Below are 22,917 nucleotides of genomic sequence, written 5' to 3'. Positions count from 1 at the left end.
CTGATTCATTGGAAAAGACCCTGATGTTGGGAAAGACTGAAGGCAGGAGGAGAAGTAGGCGACAGAGGATGAGATGGTTGGATGGTATCACTGACTCTATGGACAAGAGTTTGAGAAAGCTCTGGGAGTTGGTGATGGACAGGGAAGCCTGGCATGCTGCAGTCCATGGGGTCGCAAAGAGTCAGACACGACTGAGTGACTGAACTGAATTGAAAGCACACCATGCGAAATACTGGGCTGGGTGAATCACAAGCTGGAATCAAGATTACTGGGAGAAATACCAACAACTGCAGATATACAGATGATACCACTCTAATAGCAGAAAGTGAAAAGGAACTGAAGAGCCTCTTGATGAGTGTGAAAGAGGATAGGGAAAAAGCTTACTTGAAACTCCACGGTCAAAAAACTAAGATTATGGCATCTGGTCCCATTGCTTCATGGCAAATAGGAGGGAAAAAAGTGGAAATAGTAACAGATTTTATTTTCTTGGGCTCCAAGGTCACTGTGGATGATGACTGCAGCCATGAAATTAAAAGACGTTTGCTCTGTGGAAGAAAAGCTATGACAACGCAGACAGCATATTAAAAAGCAGAGACATCCCTTTGCTGACAAAGGTCTGCTTAGTCAAAGCTACAGTTTTTCCAGGAGTGACGTATGGATGTGAGAGTTGGATCAAAAAGAAGTCTGAGTGCCGAAGAACAGATGCTTTCAAATTGTGGTGCTGGAGAAGACTCTTGAGAGTCCACTGGACTGCAAGAAGATCAAACCAGTCAATCCTAAAGGAAATCAACCCTGGATATTCACTGAAGGACTGTTGCTGAAGTTCCAGTACTTTGGCTACCTGATGTGAAGAACCAACTCATTGGAAAAGACCCTGATGTTGGGAAAGATTGAAAGCAATAGGAGAAGAGGGTGGCAGAGGATGAGATGGTTAGATAGCACCAGTGACCCAATGCACATGAATTTGAACAACATCTGGGATATAGTGAAGGACAGAGGAAACTGATGCTGTGCTGCAGTACCTGAGGTCAGAGAGTCGGACATGACAACAACTGAACAACAACAAATGTGCTCGTACTCACAGATATCTACTTATACACAAATACACACACAAATATACACAAATATACATACCACCATATGCATGTACACATGGATACCTACACATACACTTATGCATACATACATACACAAATATACACACCACTATATGCACATACACACAGATACTTGTACATACACATACGTACACAGACATATACATGAACATGTCCTCCCTAAAATGAAACAGCTTTTGGCTGCATCTCCTAGTGTATTTTGAAGCATCCATCTGGTGCCCCCCAGCCCAGCTCCCCCAGGCACAGACCCATCACTCACCTCTCTGCGTCAAAGTAAGAGTCGATATAGGGATGTGGGGCCCCAGCCACGGCAAAGTTGCTGCTTCCGGTGTCAACGAGTATCTGCAGCTTTTGTTTTTAAGGGAAAAACAGAGAAACCATTAGGTTACTTGCTTAGGGCAACACTCTTGAATACTTCTCTTAAACCTTAAGTGCTGAGAACAATTTGTTACTTGGAGAAATCGTATGGATTAGAAATATTTTTAAAAAGCTGCTAGAAAAATTGAATTCCAAACTCAGTCCATTGTGAAGCTTGCAAGGGCAGAGATCAGTTTAGCTTCAGATACACACCAAACCTTAAAAGAAGATAAATTCAGTGGAATAAGTGGGGTTTCGTTTTCCAGCCAGCAGTACTTGGTAACCAGGCAGAGCCCTTTCTCACCCTGGACTGTCGGTTGGTTTGTCACTTGGCTGGGCAGCCCTCCTCCTGCCTTTCCAATCTCACCTGAAAATCCTCATTTACCTCCACCTCCACCCCACACACACAGCACACCTCCCCAGACACCTTCTGGCAGTGGGTATTCCCTCATCTCTGCTGCACAGGACCTGGAAACAACTGTCAGAGGCATCGCTTTTTTTTTTAAGTTTTAATGAATTATCATTTACATACAATAAAAATGAAAGATCTTGGATTTTCCACTGGAGAGTTCTGACATGGTGTTCTCCCAAACAAGATACAGAAATTCCTGTTATTCCCCAAAGGCCCCTCTTATGCCCCTTTCTAGTCAATCCCCGTTGTTTCTCAGAAGCAACCACTCTCTGACGCCTATTACCATGGACGAGTTTCACTGGTTCCTGGACATTATATAAATGGCATCATGTGGGATTTTTGGCAAGAGGTTCTGGCTTCTTCTCCTCAACATGTTTTTGGGCTTCTCATACTGAATTGAGAGACAGTAAATACCCATTTATGCACTGTGACTTTAGGAAATGAATTCTCTTAATTCCATTTATGAACACATAGTCACTATAAAAGTTGAAGGGTCTCACTACATAGGTGTTTGCATTGATTTCAGACAGAACACAATTAAAAGTATATAGGAGAAGGAAATGGCAACCCACTCCTACATTCTTGCCTGGGAAATCCCATGGACAGATGAGCCTGGTGGGCTATAGTCCATGGGGTTACAAAGAGTTGGACACACCTGAACAGAACATGAAGTAACTGAACACACATCTGTTGGGTTGATTGATTAAATCATGAGCCATTGATGACTGATTCAACCTTCAACTCTTCTCCCTTCCCTAGAAATGAGGCTGAAAGTTCCAGCTCTCTACTCTCAGGGTTGGCTCCCCATCCTTTGGGATTTTCCAAAAGCCATCTCACTGACACACCTCAGGTATGGTTGGAAGGGACTTGTTATGGAAAACAAAGGTGCCTTTATCACCCTTATTATTGAGGAAGTTCCAAGGGTGCCCTGTGCCAGGAACTGAGACAAAGACCAAATACATATTTCTCTGTATAAATATGTGTTTCTTCACATAAATCATAATATCACATATGGGCAGTCAGCAAGATCCAGAATCTCACCCTTCATTGGAATGAAGTCCATTGTCCTGACAGCAGACAGTCCAAGTTGACCTAATAATACATGTAACACACATGGCCTATGTTCTCAGCTCTGATTTCACATCCTGGATTTAAATGGTTCCTTAAGGTAGGATGAACTTTTAATTTGCTTAGGTGAAACTAGTAGAGAGATGAACAAGAAAGAAAAAAACAAAAGCAAACCCAGAATTCCAGGCTCACGACAACTCATGAAAGCATGCCATTTTTACAAGTCTTTCCCGGGTCTCTCTGGCAAACACACACCCAACAGCCCAGCAGGACGTGTGTGCAAAGACCAGCTGCCTGGAAGGCCAGGTTCCCAGGCTGGCATCCCACATCCACATCCAATGCTCCTACATAACCAGCCACAGGCAGAGCAGACCCAGGACTACTCTCCTGGGCATAATGGCCCCAGTGACCAGGGACGTGCTCTACAGACATTTCACTCTGCTTTCCCGGGTATGGAATTCCACCCGCCGCCTCTGCATCACACTAGAAGCACGTCCTTTCCACACACCCCCATCCTTACTTCTGCCTCGCAGCACATGGTCCCCCCTTGCAGAGGCGGGCGACACAAAACAGAGAAAGTCACAGCAAAACACAGACAGCATTATCTTACACAGATGACTTCTAACTGCCCAGGCGCTGGGCACAGTCATACTCCCCAGCTGCGTCAGCAGAAGCCAGATTTCAAGAAAATTCAGTTTGGAGTCACAGCTCAGCCAAGTTGGTCATCACTTTGGCTGCTGTTAGAAGACAGGATTTGAGGAGAGTAAACGAGGCAGCCACAGCGTCAGGCAAGGAATGGATTTCTAGGGAGCAGTAAACACTTTGAGTGGGGCTTCAAGTAATGTTTCTGAGCCGCCAACACCTTTTTCTGGGTGATGAACTGGAAATAGACATTTTTCACGTTGAATTCTCACCAGGACCATGACTTTCTCTTTGTAACTCCTAGTCTTAATCACAAAGGAAAAAAAAAATACAGTCACTTGTCCTCTAAATTTTATAGGATCCACCCTGAAAGCATGGACAGGCAAAGGCTTAGTGCACCATTCTCCTGAACGCCTTGCCCCAATTCACACACACAACATCCCCTGCTGTGTCCTTATCTGCGGAATTTCCAGCATCACCTCCGGTCTCCTTGGGTTCAACTCAAACTGCAAATACAGTCTTACCCCAGAGGACATTATTCAACCCCATAAATGGATGCAGAAAACACACACAAATATGGGAAATGCACTGCACTTTCGAAGCACAACTGAAAATGAATCAGAAGCATGTATGAACCATCATCCCTGCTTTAGAAGAAATGCTGCTGAGAACTGGAAGTCCCCACCTCCTTCCCTATACCAAGCAGCCTCCTATAGAACCACATTCCACTTCTTCCAGAATATAGCAACGAGGACAAAAATCTGCCTTCTCAAAGAGCAAGGGTCTAGCATTCTGACAGTCGCTGGCTTTTCACTGCTCCAATCTCTTTGCCAACATTGGGGTTCCAGGGGCTCTTTCATGGTGGAAGCAGGTCCCCACTGTGCATCTTTTACACACTCCAGTATATCTTCTCCAGAGAGCATCCAAGCATGGGGCATCCCCATGAGAGTGAGCCAACCACAGGGGCCCACCTGTGGTTCATCATCCTTCATCCATCCAGCACCTTGGACAGTGCCCAGTGTTTCCTAGATGCTCGGTGAACAGTTGTTGAATAAATGAAAAAGTCAGGGACTGAGAGATTTTCACTGGCAGATGTGTGTGTGTGTGTGCCTGTGTGCCCAGTTATGTCTGACTCTTTTGTGATCCCATGGACTGTAGTCTGCCAGGCTCTTCTCTTTTCATGGAATTTTACAGGCAAGAATTGGAGTAGGTTGCTATTCCTCCTCCAGGGGATCTTCCTGACCCAGGGATCAAACCCAGGTCTCCTGCATTGCAGGTAGATTCTTTTTAGTCTGAGCCATACCTTTGACTGCTGCTAAGTTGCTTCAGTCACGTTCGACTCTGTGCAACCCCATAGATGGCAGCCTACCAGGCTCTGCCGTCCCTGGGATTCTCCAGGCAAGAACACTGGAGTGGGTTGCCATTTCCTTCTCCAATGCATGAAAGTGAAAAGTGAAAGTGAAGCTGCTCAGTCGTGTCTGACTCTTAGCGACCCCATGGACTGTAGCCCACCAGGCTCCTCCGTCCATGGGATTTTCCAGGCAAGAGTACTGGAGTGGGGTGCCATCGCCTTCTCCAATACCTTTGATGAATAGCCCCATATTGCCTCCTTCCACCCTTCTGGAGACCACCATTCTACTCTGAGCCTTAAAAAAAGAAGGAAATCTTACCATATGTACCCAAATGGATGAACCTGGAGAACATTATGCAGAGTAAAATAAGCCAGACGCAGGACAAATCTTACACGATCTCATATGAAGACTCTAAAATAGTCAAACTACCTGTTTTTAGGCTTCCCTGGTGGCTCAGATGGTAAAGAATCTGCCTACAGTATAGGAGATGAGGGTTCAATCACTGGGTCAGGAAGATTCCCCAGAGAAGAAAATAGCAACCCGGTATTCTTGGCTGGAAAATCCCATGAACAGAGAGGAGCCTGGCGGGCCACAGCCATGGGGTCACAGAAAGTTGGACATGACTGAACACACATGGTAATCATACACACAACTTTCAACAGGAGGTGGGGAGTCAGGTCAGTCACTGGTGGCCACTGACACAAACTCTGTGACATCCCAAGGAACTGCTGGCTGAGGGCTGGTCCTGGAGCACTTTGAAGCCAACAGACTCTCCAGGAAGATTCCTTTAGGGACGTTCTTGGGGACAGTCAGGACTTTATCCCCATGCCTTGTCGTGCCTAGACAATGCTTTCTTGTTTTTAAAATGGCATATCTTGTGGGATTTTACTTTCCTCCTTTTGTTCTGACACAATAATATGCCACCTCTCACACTCTGTGCCAGCTGGCAGAATTCAACCACAATCCACACACAGGGCTGTCTTTGAGACCCAGGCAGTCCTGCATCCTCTGAAAGGCCTTTCAGTGCCAGCCCTGTCCGTCCCTCTCCCCACTGACCACTGGGCCCTAAGTTTTGGCCACTCACTTGTCTCATGCCTTTTACTGGCCTCTCATTTCTCCCAGGCACACATCTTTTCTCTCAGGGAGCTTGTCAGTTGCTTGAGGGCAGAACCCTTTTCCTTAGTCTCTGGAGTCATCTCCCAAGCAGGAATTTGCTCATCACCTTTTCCATAGGATGGGGAGGGGACTCACATGAGCTCCACCTAGGAGTGGAAAGCTGATGAAGACGGGGAAACTGCCAAGGAGCTGGAGAGAGTTTGCCAGGCCAAACTCCTGATACGTCTGTGCACAGGCTTCACTGAGCTTTTCCTAGAACTGGCAGAGGTGGCTAACTTGACTTCCCAGTTGATATATGATGAATCACAAGCTGAAATCAAGATCACTGAAAGAAATATCAATAAACTCAGAAATGCAGATGACACCACCCTTATGGCAGAAAGTGAAGAGGAACTAAAGAACCTCTGATGAAGGTGAAAGAGGAGAGCAAAAAAGCTGGCTTAAAACTCAACATTCAGGAAACTAAGATCATGACATCCAGTCCCATCACTTCATGGAAAATAGGTGGGGCAAAAATGGAAACAGTTACAAACTTTTATTTTCTTGGGCTCCAAAATCACTGGGGATGGAGACTGCAGCCACGAACTTAAAAGACGCTTGCTCTTTGGTAGGAAAGCTGTGACAAACCTAGACAGCCTATTAAAAAGCAGAGATATCACTCTGAGGACAAAGGTCCATCTAGTCAAGGGTATGGGTTTTCCAGTGGTCATGTATGGATATGAGAGTTGGACTATAAAGAAGGGTGAGCACCAAAGAATTGATGCTTTTTGAACTCTGGTGCAGGAGAAGACTCTTGAGAGTCTCTTGGACTGCACGATCAAACCAGTCAATCCGAAGGGAAATCAGTCCTGAATATTCATTGGAAGAACTGATGCTGAAGCTGAAGCTCCAACACTTTGGCCACCTGATGCAAAGAACTGATTCATTGGAAAAGACCCTGATGTTGGGAAAGACTGAGGACAGGAGGAGATGGGGAAGACACAGGATGAGACGTTTGGATGGCATCATCGACTCAATGGCCATGAGTTTGAGTAAACTGCAGGAGATAGTGAAGGACAGGGAAGCCTGGCATGCTGCAGTCCATGGGGTCACAGAGAGTCAGACAAGAGTGAGCAACTGATCAACAACAATATAAAATAATCACACGTTTCCTTTTAAATACCCAAGGCTAACCAGAGTTAGGAATGAGATGGTAGCCAAGGGCAGGGGGTGGTGGGGGTGGGGGTGGTGTTGGCACTCTCTGGGTGCCCCAACACTCACTCCAGCTGCTGGGGCTCCTCCAACATCCAGGGTACAGTGTGGGTTCTTCTCCTCTACTGGGAAGGACCCAGGAAAACCTTAGTTGTACCCACCCTCCCCTCAAAAGCTCTCCAGCTTCCAGGGGAGATCTGAAATACAAGAATGAGTGTTCACTCCTGGGAGCAGCCCTGAACCCAAATACACAACAGCTGATGAAGTTTCCACTTCCTTGCTCCCCAGGTGGATGGCTCTGAGTGTGCCCTGTGCCTCGGGGAGTCCCTGGGGGTCTGCTCTGTATTATTAGCCTTCTCCTCCTTCCTGCCTCAATGCTCTGCTCCCACCAATGTCTGGGGTAGAGAGACACAGGGAAGGCTGGCTCACACAAACGTTGCTTCACACGCCCCAGAGACCAAATATCTCCACTTGTGAAAACCTGTAGACTGTGAGTGTCTTCCCAATGTCCCTTCTCAATCTTCAGCTGATGCATTGGGCAATAACCCCCCAGAAAGCCATCTGCTAATTGCTGTAATAAGGTGAAAGGTTGCATTAAAGTGAAGAATGGGCTCTTCATCTAGTTAGTGATTAGCAGCCTGAGATTCCTCAGATACCACTGCCTCTTTTTCAGCAGGTTAATAGATAGGAAAATTAGCAGATAATTTAAATAATGGCTCATTTCACACAACGATTCCTAATTACATTAGCAGCCCATCTGCTGAAGTCTGCCGGCAAGCAGAACCCACAGCAGCGGGGTCCTCCCAGCCCGGCTCCACAGGGCTGTTTGCCCACAGTTATTACACGTGATTGTGGGCGCCGATCTTGCTAATCAGGTTCTTTCAGGGCTTCAATTCTGGAAATGAAGCTCATTTACTGAAACACATCTTGTTGAAGGAAGCAAAAATAATTGCCACTCACCATTTCTCCACGTTCTAAAATTAAGGTTGCCTTTATAGAGAAGGGGAAAAAAATCATTTTCAAAGGGCTCCACTTAACACAAACAGATGTTATAGAAGCTACGAGGGACTTGATTATCAACCTATTCAGGCTCTGTGTGTGAGTGCACACGCATGCACGTGTATGTGTGTTTGCTTCCCTCCTGCAGACGGGGCTCTTCCTAGAAAAACACAGTCCAGAGTCTTGTGGATGGATTCCCTGACTCCTTTTGGGAAACTCTTAACTTCCAAGGGAATGCTGGGGGAGGGAGAGGGCATCACCTGCACTGATTTGAATATAGCAGCAGTTTTTCACTGACTGCATCAGGCTTGGCAGGCTAATACTGGCAGAGGAAGTGGTAGGATGAAGGGAGCTTGGTGTGAGGGTCTCTGTTTTAGGAAACGAAAAGTCACCCCCAGATCAGAATCCTCCTGGATGCGGGAGCTGCTACTACCTCTGCAGCTGAAATCTGTCGCTGAGGAAATGTGGCAGTTCCTAGAGGGAGGGCCTCCTCTGTGATTGAATTTTTTAACTTTTTGAACAACCCATCCCTGTTAGGATGAGTGGAAAGGCTGGATTTCTCAGGTTGGGGGAGATTTCATCACACACCCATAGCAGATGCCCTTAAATATGCTGCAATTATGCCCACTCACAGGATGAGGGCTTCCAGTTCACTTCTGACCTGTGGTCCCAGGATACACCCTGCACGTTCTCTAAAGGAGAATAACACGAAAAATATCAGCTTTAGCTTCTGGTAGACCTGGATCTGAACCCTAGATTAGCCTCCCTATGAGTGAAAACTATTGCCTGTCACATCAGGAGGGCTTTCCACGTGGTGCTGGTGGTAAAGACCCCACCTGCCAGGGCAGGAGACATGAGACGCGAGTTCCATCCCTGGGCCAGGAAGATCCCCTGGAGAAGGAAATGGCAACTCACTCCAGTTTTCTTGCCTGGGAAATCCCATGGACAGAGGAGCTATGGGGTCACAAACAGTAGGACACAATTGAAATGATTTATCACGCATGCATACTGTATCAGTAAACAAATGATGCTGTGACCATCAGATCATCATGTTGTAGCCACCCCACCAGTGAGCCCTGAGGGAACTCATGATGGAAGATGGTGCCCGTGATCAAGCCAACAACTGTTGCAGCTGACCCCGCAGTGCTCCCCGAGGTGACTCAGGATGAGAGAAGACCGGACCCTGACTCCAGGGAGCCGGTGGTTTAGTCGCTAAGTCATGTTCGACTCTTGCAACCCCATGGACTGTATCCCGCCAGGCTCCTCTGTCCACTGGATTCTCCAGGGATGCCATTTCCTTCTCCAGGGGATCTTCCCAATCCAGGATTAAAATCCGGGTCTCCTGCATTGCAGGCAGATTCTTTACTGATTGAGTTATGAAGGAAGCCCAGATAGCTGAGGTGCATATCAAAGCAATGATTTCCATGAGCCCGGACTCTTACATCTTCCCATATATAGAAAAGTGCTCAATTCTTTAACTTGAGATACCTGGTATTCTTTAATTAACAATAATCTTTTGATGTCCTGACCATCTGGTCTTTGTTGTAAATGCTCCTGTTTATCCTGACTCCCCCACACCCTTGCTGCTTCGGAGCAGTCCCTCAGAGTGACATCAGATGCTCTGTCCCAGGCTTTGTTGTTGTTCAGTCGCTAAGTCATGTCTGACTCTTTGTGACCCCATGGACTGAAGCATGCCAGGCTTCCCTGTCCTTTACCATCTCACAGGGCTTGCTCAAATTCATGTCCATTGAGTCGGTGATGCCATCCAACCACCTCATCCTCTGTTGTCCCCTTCTCTTCCTGCCCTCAGTCTTTCCCAACATCAGGGTCTTTACCAGAGTCAGCTCTTTGCATCAGGTGTCCAAAGTATTGGAGCTTCATCTTCAGCATCAGTCCTTCCAATGAATATTCAGGGTTGATTTCCTTTAGGAATGACTGGTTTAATCTCCTTGCTGTCCAAGGGACTTTCAAGAGTCTTCTCCAGCACTTAAGTCCTCAGTTTTGTCTGCTGAATAAAACATAACTCTCAATGTACACATTGTGCTTTTTTCAGCTCACACACCTGTTGGCTGCAGAACCCTAAGTAAACCACCTAACCTCTGACCCTTGGTGTCCTCATCCAAGGACAGATGATATCCAAGGTAAGATGAAAAGGTGTTGCTATGAGCACACGAGATGCCCCTCATACATATGCGATGCATCTAAAATAGTGCCTCACACATAGGGGTGTTTCAGTTTCTCAAAGAGGAGTGGCCTGACGTTGTTTTTCTCTTGCTACAGGGCTGACTTCTCAAATACACCACTGTGCCAAACATGACAGGCATCCAGTTCCCCAGCAGGCTTTCTTTCCACATCTCCACACTGCAGTGAGTCTGGATGTGGCCCAGAAGCGATAAGCAGGAGCTGCAGAACCCGTGCCATGTGTTTAGCAGACCCCCACGCACAGCGCTTGTCCCACAGCAGGTGATGCTGACACGGACATGACCCAAAACACCTGGGGGTGCTTGGCGTGTGTAGCACCTGCCTTCAGCTGGAACAAGGCAGAGATACACCCAGGAACGCTCTAATCCCAGGGCCAGGAGTGTGGTTTTCTCTCACCCCGCCTTTTCTTCAAGCGGCCACTCCATCACCTGAGTGCACAGGCTCCGCCTTTCCCTCCTGCCTCCACTTCCAGGAGCCTGTGTGTCCTCTCTATTCTACTTCCAGAATGTTCCTAAAACTGATCATGTTCCTCTCTCCCCTTCCTCCTGCCCAGCTCACTCCTAGCTTTATGTCCCTAGTTCTGAGACCTGGCACACAGTAAGTGCTCAACAGAGGGTGCTGAAGGCATGAATGATGCCCAAGCATCACTGAGGCCATCCTGTCCCCAAAGACTTAAGTGGAGTTAGCTTCTGCCTTCTGATCTGGGTTGTCTTGAGGTCCAAGTCCCCCTCAAGGGGTTTTAGTGAGTTCTGGGTCTCCCAGTCACACCATCTCCCAGGCTCCAAGGGCAAATTTTAACAGTGGTGTAGTAGCAGCAGTAAGGCACATTTGAGAAAGGAGAGAAGACCATCTTCTGAGCCTGCTTCCCTAACAAAGCTGCATCCGGGGGTCTCCCTTTCTGGGTTCCATCCTGAGAAACAGAATACAGCAAACAAGGATGTCACAGTCCTCAGCTATTGCAGCCCTCCAACGTGAGCTGGTGAGCCCAGAGGGCACTCAGGAAGGAGAAGAATAACTATGAATCAGCAGTCATCCTCAGGCTGTAGCCACTCCCTCTGGGGAGCCCCAAGGGAGCACAGGATGTGAAAAATACAGGATTCTGGACTGGGATAGCTGAGATGCAGAAGAAAGGAAAGATTTCAGTGAGCCGAGACTCTTGTATCTTGTCATACAGAGGTGTGTGCATGAAAGCTCAGTCCTGTTTGACTCTTTGCGACCCCATGGACTGTAGCCCACCAGGCTCCTCTGTCCATGAGATTTTTCAGGCAAGAATACTGGAGTCAGTAGCCATTTCCTCCTCTAGGGGATCTGCCCAACATAGAAAAGCACTAAATTCCTTAACTTGGGCTATCTGATTTTCTTTAATTAACAATAATCTTTTGATGTTCAGAATACTTGCCCTTTGATGCAAAACTTCTATATAACCTGGTTCTTCCCCTCACCTCCACAGAGCAATTATATTTGGGCTCTTTGAGATGCTATCTTCTGGGCTTGAAGTTCTAAACATTCCCACTGAATAAATCATAACTCTTGACTTTTAGGTTGTGAATATTTTTTAAGTTGATAATCTTTACACGTGAGTGTTAACCCTGGGTTTGTTTTGTTAGGGGAAGCACACTGAGTAAAACCACCCTCCCAGGAACCATTGCAACCATCCATGTGAGTTATTTGACATCAGGAGGTCCTGGCAAAGAGCTTGGAACTAACAAGCCACAACCAACCTGAAGAATTTGGGAAAGGTCAAAAGGAGACACCACACGTCTGACCACCTCTCAGAATCCTTCTCCCTGGCCTCCGTGTTGGCTGAGCAACGTGGGTGCTACCAGAAAGAACTCTGAGTCATGACCGGCCAAAGACAGCCCAGAAACTAATCCCATCACCATGAAACCCAAGACTGTGGGCCTTGTGGCAGAGCCATTCTCCTGGGCTCCCTTACCCTACTGCTCTCCACCCGGGTGCCCTTCCCAATAAAACCTCTTGCTTTGTCAGCTCGTGTGCCTCCTTTGACAATTCATTTCTGAGTGTTAGATAAGAGCCCACTCTTGGGCCCTGGAAGGGGTCGCCCTTCCTGAAACCGTTTCACTTAATATCCCAAGGCTCCAGCCTCCATTTAGGCTGCTGAGAATTGAGACAACATATGTACATGAGTCGAGGCGTGATGACACACCCAAGGCTGCCCCTGGCCCACAGAGTCAGGGCCAGAACCCAAAGCCACTTCACCCCTGGGCTCAGAGTTATTGGAGTAGCTGGTGTCATACCTGAAGAAGGCACTTGATTGTCTGCTGAGAGGCTACACATGGTGGCACTGTCTCCGATGGTCAAAACAGCCAGCTCCTGGTTCTCTGCCTCCTGGACAGAGAACCTAGACCACAAGGGGAGGGGCTGCAAGCAGCCTCGTGCCCACTAAGCTTCTGGAAGTAGGAGCCAGAAGCCAGAAAGTGCTTATATGTTTGCAAGAGTATATTCAGAGATGGGTGCTTCCCAGGTGGCTCAGCGGTAAAGAATCCACCTGTCATGCAAGAGACACGAGTTTGGTCCCTGGGTCAGGAAGATCCCCTGGAATAGGAAATAACAACCCACTCCAGTATTCTTGCCTGGAGAATCCCATGGACAGAGGAGCCTGGCAGGCCACAGTTCACAGGGTGACAGAGTCCAACATTAGTTAGGACTGAGAATGCACTCTCACTCAAGAGACAGGTAGGCTGGATACTTCCAGCTGATTGGCCAGCCCCTCCCTCTTGGCAGGCAAACCCAGGACGGGGCTAGGAAAGCAGAGAAAGAACAGAGGGAGCCCCTTTTCTATGGAGATGTTGTGGCCCCAGGGAATTCCCTGGGCTGTGGAGTTTCCCTCAGCCTCTGAGGTCACACAAGGATGCAATCCCAGTGATTGAAGACTGAAGGAGGATGTTTAAACAGACATAGATGAGAGTCACAAGCCTGGATAGAACTCATTCACTGACGCCAATAAACATAACGATCCTTTTTCCCACAGAAAGGAAAATTCATGTGGAACGGTTTCTCAGAAAGCACTTTGGACAAAAGCAGATCTGTCTCCATATTTTGGTGATTGTGGGGGGAGGGGCCAAGAAGGGAAGCTACTAATAATGGGTGAGTTAATCCTTTTTCCTCAAGTTCAATTCAGTTCAGTTTCTCAGTCGTGTCTGACTTTTGAGACCCCATGGACTGTGGCACGCCAGATTTCCCTGTCCATCACCAACTCCCAGAGCTTGCTCAAACTCATGTGCATCAAGTTGGTGATGCCATCCAACCATCTCATCCTCTGTCGTCCCCTTCTCTTTCTGCCTTCAATAACTAAAGCCATCCCCTCAACCCATTATACATTGCTAAGGATTTTAGGAGACATCATTTTAGCTAAAAGTTGGTTCTTTCTGCACATTTTCCAAAGACGTTTAAACAGATTCTCATCAAAGGTGTAATGTCTTAACTCTTAAGACACTTTGGGAGTTTCACTAAATTTTCACTTTTGCTCAAGAGTTGATAACCGCAAATAGAAAGACATTTCAGATCTGAACTTTCAGGAAAAAAGACAAAGGATTAACTTCCTTCTGATTCCTGACATTCAAATATTGTTACAATTTTCAGTAAATGTGAAAAAATAAAGCATGTATACTCACTGCAGCAACAGGCAAGACTTTCAAGTTACTATTATTATAAAGTGGTTAGCACTCACTATTATTCTAGGCATTTAGATTCATTTTTTAAATTGCAAAGTACATATAATATGAAATTTACCATCTTAACCACTTTGAAAAGTACGGTTCAGCATTCACATCGCTGTGCAGCCATTACTACCATCCATCTCGAGAACTTTCCCTCATCTCAAACAGAAACTCTGTTCCCACTAGGGGCTTTCCTGGTGGTCCCAAGGTTAAGACTGTCCTTCCACTGCAGGGGGCATCAGTTCAGTCCCTGATCAGGGAACTAAAATCCTGTGTGCTAAGTGGTATGGTCAAAAACAAATGAATAAAAAATTAAAAAAAAAAAGAAACTCCGTGCCCACTAAACAACTAACTCGCTAGTCCCCATTCTCCAGTCCCTGGCAACCACCACTCAACTTTCTGTGTCTATACATTGCACTACTCTAGGGACCTTGTGTAAATATAATTCAGTATTTATTCTGTTGCTACTGCCTTACTTCACTCAGCATAATGTCCTCAAGGTTCAGTCACATGGCAGCAAGTGTCAGAATCTCCTTCCCCTTTCAGTTCAGTTCAGTTGCTCAGTCGTGTCCGACTCTTTGCGACCCCATGAATCTCAGCACGCCAGGCCTCCCTGTCCATCACTAACTCCCGGAGTTCACTCAGACTCACGTCCATCGAGTCAGTGATGCCATCCAGCCATCTCATCCTCTGTTGTCCCCTTCTCCTCCTGCCCCCAATCCCTCCCAGCATCAGAGTCTTTTCCAATGAGTTAACTCTTCGCATGAGGTGGCCAAAGTACTGGAATTTCAGTTTTAGCATCATTCCTTCCAAAGAAATCCCAGGGCTGATCTCCTTCAGAATGGACTGGTTGGATCTCCTTGCAGTTCAAGGGACTCTAAAGAGTCTTCTCCAACACCACAATTCAAAAGCATCAATTCTTCGGCGCTCAGCTATCTTCACAGTCCAACTTTCACATCCATACATGACCACTGGAAAAACCATAGCCTTGGCTTAGACGGATCTTTGTTGGCAAAGTAATGTCTCTGCTTTTCAATATGCTATCTAGGTTGGTCATAATTTTCCTTCCAAGGAGTAAGCGCCTTTTAAGGTTGAATAATATTCCCATGCATATGTAGTCCACATTTATTTTTGGTCCATTTATCCATTGGTGATCACTTGGGTTGCTTCCACCTTATGGCTATTGCGAATAATGCTGCTATGAACATACATGTACAAATATCTCCTTGAAATCCTGTTTCAGTTCTCTTGGGAAGATTCTTTTTTTTTCCCCCAATGAATATTTAATGAGTGGTGACCATATGCCTGGGCGATGAAGACAGAAGATATGGGGTTCCTTACGGAATTCATCACCCAACATTCACACCAAAGACCAGCCTTCTCTTTTATAATGATTTTCAGTGTCTGTTGAATTGGCTATAGGACTAGAGAGGAATAAAGCACAAGGAACTATAGATGACTAATTAGAGGTTATTCCCCTGAATTAAATGTTTACTGTCTAAGTCGTTTCTCATGCCAATCAATACTCTTAAAGGAAAAAAAAAATTCCCTCTGTTTATGATGATATTTATCAAGATACTATAATCAATTTTAATAGTGTGTAAAACACAAAAGAATTAGGAAAGTAAATTTCCTAGTAGGGAAATGGACTGCCAATCTTATTACTTTTCATTATGCATACAGATGATTATATCAAAACTTCACTGGATCTAAAACAGACCTGCCACATGGTCCTGTGAGGTTATCCTCTCCAGGTTTACTTGAAATAAACTCTGTGAACATGGGCTTCCCTGATAGCTCAGTTGGTAAAGAATCCGCCTGCAATGCAGGAGACACTGGTTCAATTCCTGGTTTGGGAAGATCCCCTGGAAAAGGGAAAGGCTACCCACTCCAGTATTCTGGCCTGGAGAATTCCACGGACTGTATAGTCCATGGGGTCACAAAGTACATGCATTAAACAATGCTATCATTAAGTGCTTTGAAAGCAGGAAATGTGATTTATGTCTTAAGTATCACAAGGGTTCAGCACCTTCTAGCAGTAGCGATGACTGTATGTGGGTATGTTAACAGTAATGATTGATAATCTAAGGGTCTTCATATTCATCACCATGTGGAATGCTGTGACCTAGCCTTTACAATGTCTTCTTAAAATCTAAAATGGTATCTCCACTTTGCAGAACATCTTTGCATGCTGATCTGATTGGCCCAAACTTGGAATGTACAACACACAAAAAAGCCATTGTTTTCAGATTCGCTACCCTTTGTTAATTTCAGTCCAGCCATTTAAGAAACAGTCTATTTCTGTTTGGTTCATCAAAGGCTTTGATTTTTTCCCCCTTATTAAACCTATGAGAAAAGTGTATTTTAATAGGCATATGGTGATCAAAGATATCATTCTCTGCTAAAAAGATTTTTTAGAGACCGTGCGCACTCCGTGTGCACTGTGAGTGTGCTCACAATCGTAGCTGGCGGGCTCCCTCCTGGCGATGAAGCAGCTTTCTCAGTGAGGCTCCCTCACTGCAGAATGTAAAAAAAAAAAAAAAAAAGATTTTTTAAAGCCTTTCCAAGTAAATTCCTTTCAGGAAAGACATTAAATCTACACATTTTTTGTGGTGTCCAGATACTTTGAAAGAATGCTAGCCCAGAAGAGAAATGACAGATGCACTCCTCTTTTGCAATCTGTACCAGTGAAATACAGATGTTTTCCTAATTAGGGTACAGAACAGACACACGAAAACATTCCAGAACATTTTAGAGATGACAAAGAAACAAAGACTTGGCAAGAAATTGCAACATATTAACCTTGGCAAAATCTCCAACACACAAGTGAGAGCTCTTGGGTATCATCATTCACTATGACAGATGTTGAAAAAGTAGAGACAGATCCATGTCTTCCTAATTCCAGCCTCTTCTATGGACATTGGATCCACCCTATTGCCCACTCAGGACAACACACTCCCAAATCCCCCAACTCTGTCTGCATCCTCAGGTTTTTTCTCCTCTACCTGGAGCGCTCCCACCCACTTCCAAGCAGGTTGTGATTATTTCCCACCTTAATAAAGATGACACATAACTTTTTTCACCCCACATTTTCCTCCCACTTCAGTCCCATTCCTCTGCACTTCTTTTACAATAAAGTCCCTAAAAGAGTTGACAGCAAATCCTCTCCTCCAGTTCTCACTGGACCCACCACTCATGGAAACAGATCCTCTCCGCATTAACCATTACCCTCACGTGTCTAAGTCAACCATCAGACTCCCTCCCTGTCCCAGGCTTTGCTTCCCTTGGACAGACCATCTTCTAATCTCCTTCCACCTCCATGGCTGCTCCTTCTCAGGGCTCTGGCTGATTCCTCCTGACCTCCTCAGTCTCTAAAGTCTAGGGGTGTCTCAGCACCAGTCATTGGAGTCCACAGTGACTGCATCCAGTCTCAAGACTACACATCTCCTCTGGCCAAGTAACTCCTGAATTTAGGTCTCTATCTGGAACCTCTAGCTTAAACTCCAGACAGATTCAGCTGCTACTGGACGCTCACCTTGGATGTTGCAAAAGGCATCTCAGTTTGACTTTTCCAAAACTGAACTCCTAACTCACTTAGTAAGCCATGTAACATTCATCCACGGCCATGCAACCCACCTTTCTCTCACCTCCTCTCCCACAACCCACTGTGCGCCTGACTGGAGACTCTGTGGTGTTCCTCCCAATGCAAGCACACACTCTTCTCAAGAAGGGCCTTTGCACTGGCCGCTCCACCTGCCGGGAACATGATTTCCCAGAACCTCACTCCCTCTTTCTTTAGGTCTCACCTCCTGGTCCAGGGTGCCTTCCCCGGCTCTCCTATACAAATTAGCAACACTTTCCCACCCACTGTGTGCCTTTACCCATATTTTAATATTTTGCATAGCAATTGATCCCTGGGTCAGGGAGATCCCCTGGAGGAGGAAATGGCAACCCACTTCAATATTCCTGCCTGGAAAATCCCATGGACAGAGGAGCTTGGCAGGCTAGAGTCCATGGGGTCTCAAGAGTCAGACATGACTTTAGCGACTAAACCTCCACCACCACACCATCCAAATACAGAACATTTACTTGATTTGTCTGCCTTTCTGCACTAAAATGTGATATTCGAGGAGGCAGGTTCCCTGTTACCATGGCTCACTACTGTATCCTCCATGCCCAGAACAGGGACATCATGTATTTCCTGAATGTGTTTAGTCACTTGTGAATTATAGCAATGGCCTTAACAAAACAATGACCAAACTCAGTTACTAGCTTTTATTATGAAATACAAAATTGAAGAACTGAAATGAACCTCAGGGGTCATTGCTTTGTCTACTGGAATCACTCCAGGAATTAAATATATGGAATCTCCAATTCAGAGAATGGAGCCTGGAGTTCAATACTCTTAACAAGGACCCAGGTGAGTAACAATCAGCCAGGTACGGGGACCAATAAGGTGTTACAGCCTCTCTGTAACGTAGCACCACTGTCTAGAACCACGCTGACAGGTAGTCCCGTGTCTGCCAGGCACTTCAGTGACGGCAGCTCATTACCTTAGGCTCTGAACTGTCCCAGGTTCAGGGCATTCATTTTGGAATGCTCTTTCTTTCTCAGTTTAATTCAGGGAATACTTTTTGAGGACCTACCCTGGGTCAGGCATGATGCTCCATCCTAGGATGAAGGAGTAGCAACAAAAACTCAGTGCCTGTCCTCAGGGAGATTCCAGGCAACTAAATAGTTCACAGTCCTCACTGCCGCCCAGGAGACCTCACCAGATCTTGGCAGGAAAGCCCACTCCCATGAACCCGTTTGTTAAATATCTGAAGTATGGTAGAGTGTGCTCTATGTGGAGCCCATGGCATACTTCCTCTGGGATGCTGGGTGGGTTGGAAGTATATCCCTCTGGAATCCTCTAAGCCTTGCTCATATGACATGACTTCCCCACCATGGGAGCGTCTCAGGGTTCCATTGAAAGTTAATATCCATCCTTCATACCATCTTCCAACAATCCACCAATCAACCATCTAATTATCAATTTCCATACATATCAGCATTACCCACGTCTTAATACACACAGCAAACGCTGAACTGCAGCCACACCTGCCCATTTAGCCCAAAGAGTTAGTTGCTCAGTCATGCTCTACTGTCTGTGACCCCATGGACTCTAGCCTGCCAGGCTCCTCTGTCCATAGCATTCTCCAGGCAAGAATACTGGAGTCGGTTACCATTCCCTTCTCCAGGGGATCTTCCCAACCCAGGGATCGAACCCAGGTCTCCTGCATTGTAGGCAGATTCTTTACCATCTGAGCCATCAGGGAAGCCTAAAGACCTGTGAAAATAACTCATAGTAAAACTTGTATTACATGATTTCACAGTTCCCTAAAACATTAAAACTCTAGAAAAGCCAACATCATACAATGAGATATGCACTTGATAAAGATTTTTCTTGGCATTCCAGTATACCCTGCTCTGTCTAATCAGGGCCTCTGACTGCTAGCATTTAGCATGAAGTTTTAAAACAATCAGGTTTTCATCCCTGACAATAATCCTTAAAAAATGCTGGGCTTGCGAGTTTGGAAAATATGGGCAATGGTCTGCAACTGCCAAAATTAACTCAAACTTCATCTCCTTCACTGACAAAATGGATTTCATGAAGAAATGAGCGTGAGTGTAGACTTCGGAAAAAACATTCCCACACCATTTCCTAAACTCTGATTTATAGGAAGAGTCTTAGCAGCCTCACTGCGGAGCATTAGCACGCGCCTAAGGAGCCTGCCCGCCACACCTCTTGGTTTCTGGACAGAATGGAGATTTGAACTGCTCAGTCTTAAATCTCCTCTCCCCGAGGTGGCTGCCAGGCTTGGAAATCAATGAACTGCCCAGACGGAGATGAGACCGTAAGAGTCACAGCGGAAAGCCTCAGACTCTTAAGTGCCAGGTTTTGTTCAAAACATCCCAATCCTTTCTGTTTCAAGTGCTCAGAAGGGCAGGCAGTGAGATGATCTTAGCCTTCGAATACCTGGCTATAAAAGAAGCCATCATTTTCTGATTCACACAAATCTCACGATTTTGCCCCCGAGTAGATGTGTCTTGATTTGTGAAAAACAAACTTAACTCTATTAAATGCGTTTCTCTGCCTTCGGTGTGAGAAGAGAGTCCAGTGGTGCCTGGCCCACAGCGAGTGTTCAGCTTGTTTCTGGCATATTAACATTCAATTACTGAAGCACAAACAACTTCACAGGACAAGTATTTTTTATGGCAGGTGGGCTCTTACTGCACAGGGACAACTCTATCCCAGAAAGCCCTCCCCTCAACTTGTTCCTGCCAAAGGAAAATGACCTGCCCTGACGGGATGGGGAGCGTGGGAGGCCAGGAACACTGGAAGCCTGTAGAATCTGAGTGAGCGTGTGCATCCCGCCCCCACTGGGAGCTGGACATAAGCAGAGTGTATTTGTTTGCTGGGGCACCCAGAACAAAATACTGCAGGCTTGGATGTTGGAACAACAGAAATTCCTAATCTCACGGTCCTGGAGGCTGGGGTCTGAGACGCCAGCAGGGCTGGTTTCTCCTGTGGCCCTTCTCCTTGGCTCACAGATGTCAGCCCTCTTGCTACCCCTTCACATGGTCATCCCATTATGCATGGGCTCCCCAACATCTCTCTGTGTATCCTCATCTCATCTTAAAAGGACCCCAGTCAGAGGGCATCAAGGCCATCCTGACAGCCTCACTTTATCACTCTTTAAAGGCCCTGTATCTCCACGTGCAGTCACATTCTGAGGTCCCTGGAGGTCAGGGCTCCTATGTATGAGTCTTGGGGACACAGTTCAGCTAATAACAGGAGACTGGGCCAGCACAGTTCGTGGATAAGGCCCCGGGACCCTGCAGTTCTCACAGTGTCGATCTGAGCCCCCGTGGGCATGAGAACACTGATATCCAGAGGAGGAGGAGATGGTGGTGAAGACGGATGGGAAACTTGGCTAAGTCTCTGTAGCTCAGTCTGTTCACTACAAACCAACCAAACCAAAGCCTGTATTTAAACACTCAACAGACTCCTAAACAAAGCTTCACTCTCACTGTCATCATCGCCAGCCATGCTGATATCCTGGCCACCAGAGCCCAGCAAGAAAGGGGATTCTGGTCCAGGATTCCTGGGAGAAGGTTGGATGCAGGGCCAGCCTGGAAGGATAGACAGGGGCACCTTCCCATCTGGGGCTTGAAGGCAAGTCAGGAACCCACTCAGAAGCCAGAAGAAAGGGGAGTTTGAGCAGTGCAGTTACGGATGTTGGCCACCCTGATGAAGGAGAGGACCATCCCTGGAAAACTCCCTGCCCGTCGAGTCCCTGGATGATGACTTTTCATCTGGGTGCCCACATCAGATGCCTCATGCTGTGTGCTGGGAAGGACCCCCACCACTCGAAGATGCATCCCCAGCACCTTGCTCCTTGTCGGCCTCCTCTGCCTCCTCCTTTCTCTGGCTTCCACTGGAAGACGGTGTGGGGAGGGCAGGACTGGCAGCAGGAAGGAATGGGGTGAGCAGGCTGTGGAGCCAACCCACCTCCCTACACACAAAGGCCGAAGAAAAGCAGCAGATGCCACCTTGAGTTCTGAGACTGGCCCATGAAAAAGTTGTTGCTATTGTTCAGCCACTCGGCTGTGTCTAACTCTTGGCGACCCCATGGACTGCGGCACGCTTCACTATCTCCCAGAGTTTGCTCAAACTCATGTCCATTGAGTCAGTGATGCCATCCAACTATCTCATCCTCTGTCACCCCCTTCTCATCCTGCCTTCAATCTTTCCCAGAATTAGGGTCTTTTCCAGTGAGTCAGTTCTTCACATCAGGTGGCCGAAGTTTGGAGCTTCAGCATCAGTCTTTCCATTGAATATTCAGGACTGATTTCCTTTAGGATTGACGGTTTGATCTCCTTGCAGTCCAAGGGACTGGTTTGATCTCAAGAGTCTTCTCCAACACCACAGTTCAAAAGCATCAATTCTTCAGCGCTGCATAAAACAAGTGGGCACTGCTAAAACTCAAGGGGTGTAACTCCTCTTGGCTAGTTGGAAAGTGAGGGAAATAAGCACACACAGACTGCCACTGGGAGTTGATATTTATGGTTTAGATAAAGCTTTCAATTGTCTAATTCTATTCTGGGACTGCCCTGGCAGACGAGCTTATTAGAGAAGGCAGCCAGTCCATTCTCCAGAAGGCCAAGTGTCAGTGGACACATGAAGGCTATTTTCTGAGCATCTGTGCTTTTCCAAGAACTGGCTGAGGACCAGACACCTTGGCTCAGCTCAGCAGTGGGCAGTTCCTCTAGAATCAAATCAGGTCCACTGTCCCTTACAAGGCTCCAGAATACTTAGACTAGTGACTCCAGAAAGTTTTGGATAAACCGCCCCATCCAGGAAAATATATCTGATCTTGCATGCTCAGTCACTCAGTAGTGTTCGACTCTTTGTGACACCATGGACTGGCTCCACCAGGCTCCTCTGTCCATGGGATTTCCCAGCAATAACAATGGAATGGGTTGCCATCTCCTTTTCCAGGGGACCTTCCAAATCCAGGGATCAAATCTGCCTCTTCTGCATTGGCGGGTGGATTCTTTACCACTGGACTACCAGGGAAGCCCAATATTTGAGTACTCAACCCCTATATGTGAATATACCTCTAACTTACATGCTAGGAGGCGGCATGGTAAAGTGGTTCAGGGCACAGGGTGTGGGAATAGCCCACCACTTTTGAAATCCTGGCTCTGGTCTCATGCAGTGTGTTGCCTCAACA

General features: G+C 46.6%; 1 protein-coding gene across 1 annotated transcript in view; it reads right to left on the bottom strand.

Annotated features, from left to right (window-relative positions):
- The window catches only part of BACE2 (beta-secretase 2), a 111,816-nt gene that overhangs the window by 65,968 nt on the left and 22,931 nt on the right, over positions 1-22,917 (bottom strand). Inside the window, exon 2 of the mRNA XM_061422046.1 lies at positions 1,378-1,466. Within this exon, the coding sequence (XP_061278030.1) occupies positions 1,378-1,466 (89 nt within the window). The remainder of the gene's footprint in view (positions 1-1,377; positions 1,467-22,917) is intronic.

This window comes from Bos javanicus, chromosome 1 (genome assembly GCF_032452875.1).
Source record: "Bos javanicus breed banteng chromosome 1, ARS-OSU_banteng_1.0, whole genome shotgun sequence".
Taxonomy (NCBI): Eukaryota; Metazoa; Chordata; class Mammalia; order Artiodactyla; family Bovidae; genus Bos; species Bos javanicus.
This window is presented reverse-complemented; position numbering and strand designations above follow the sequence as displayed.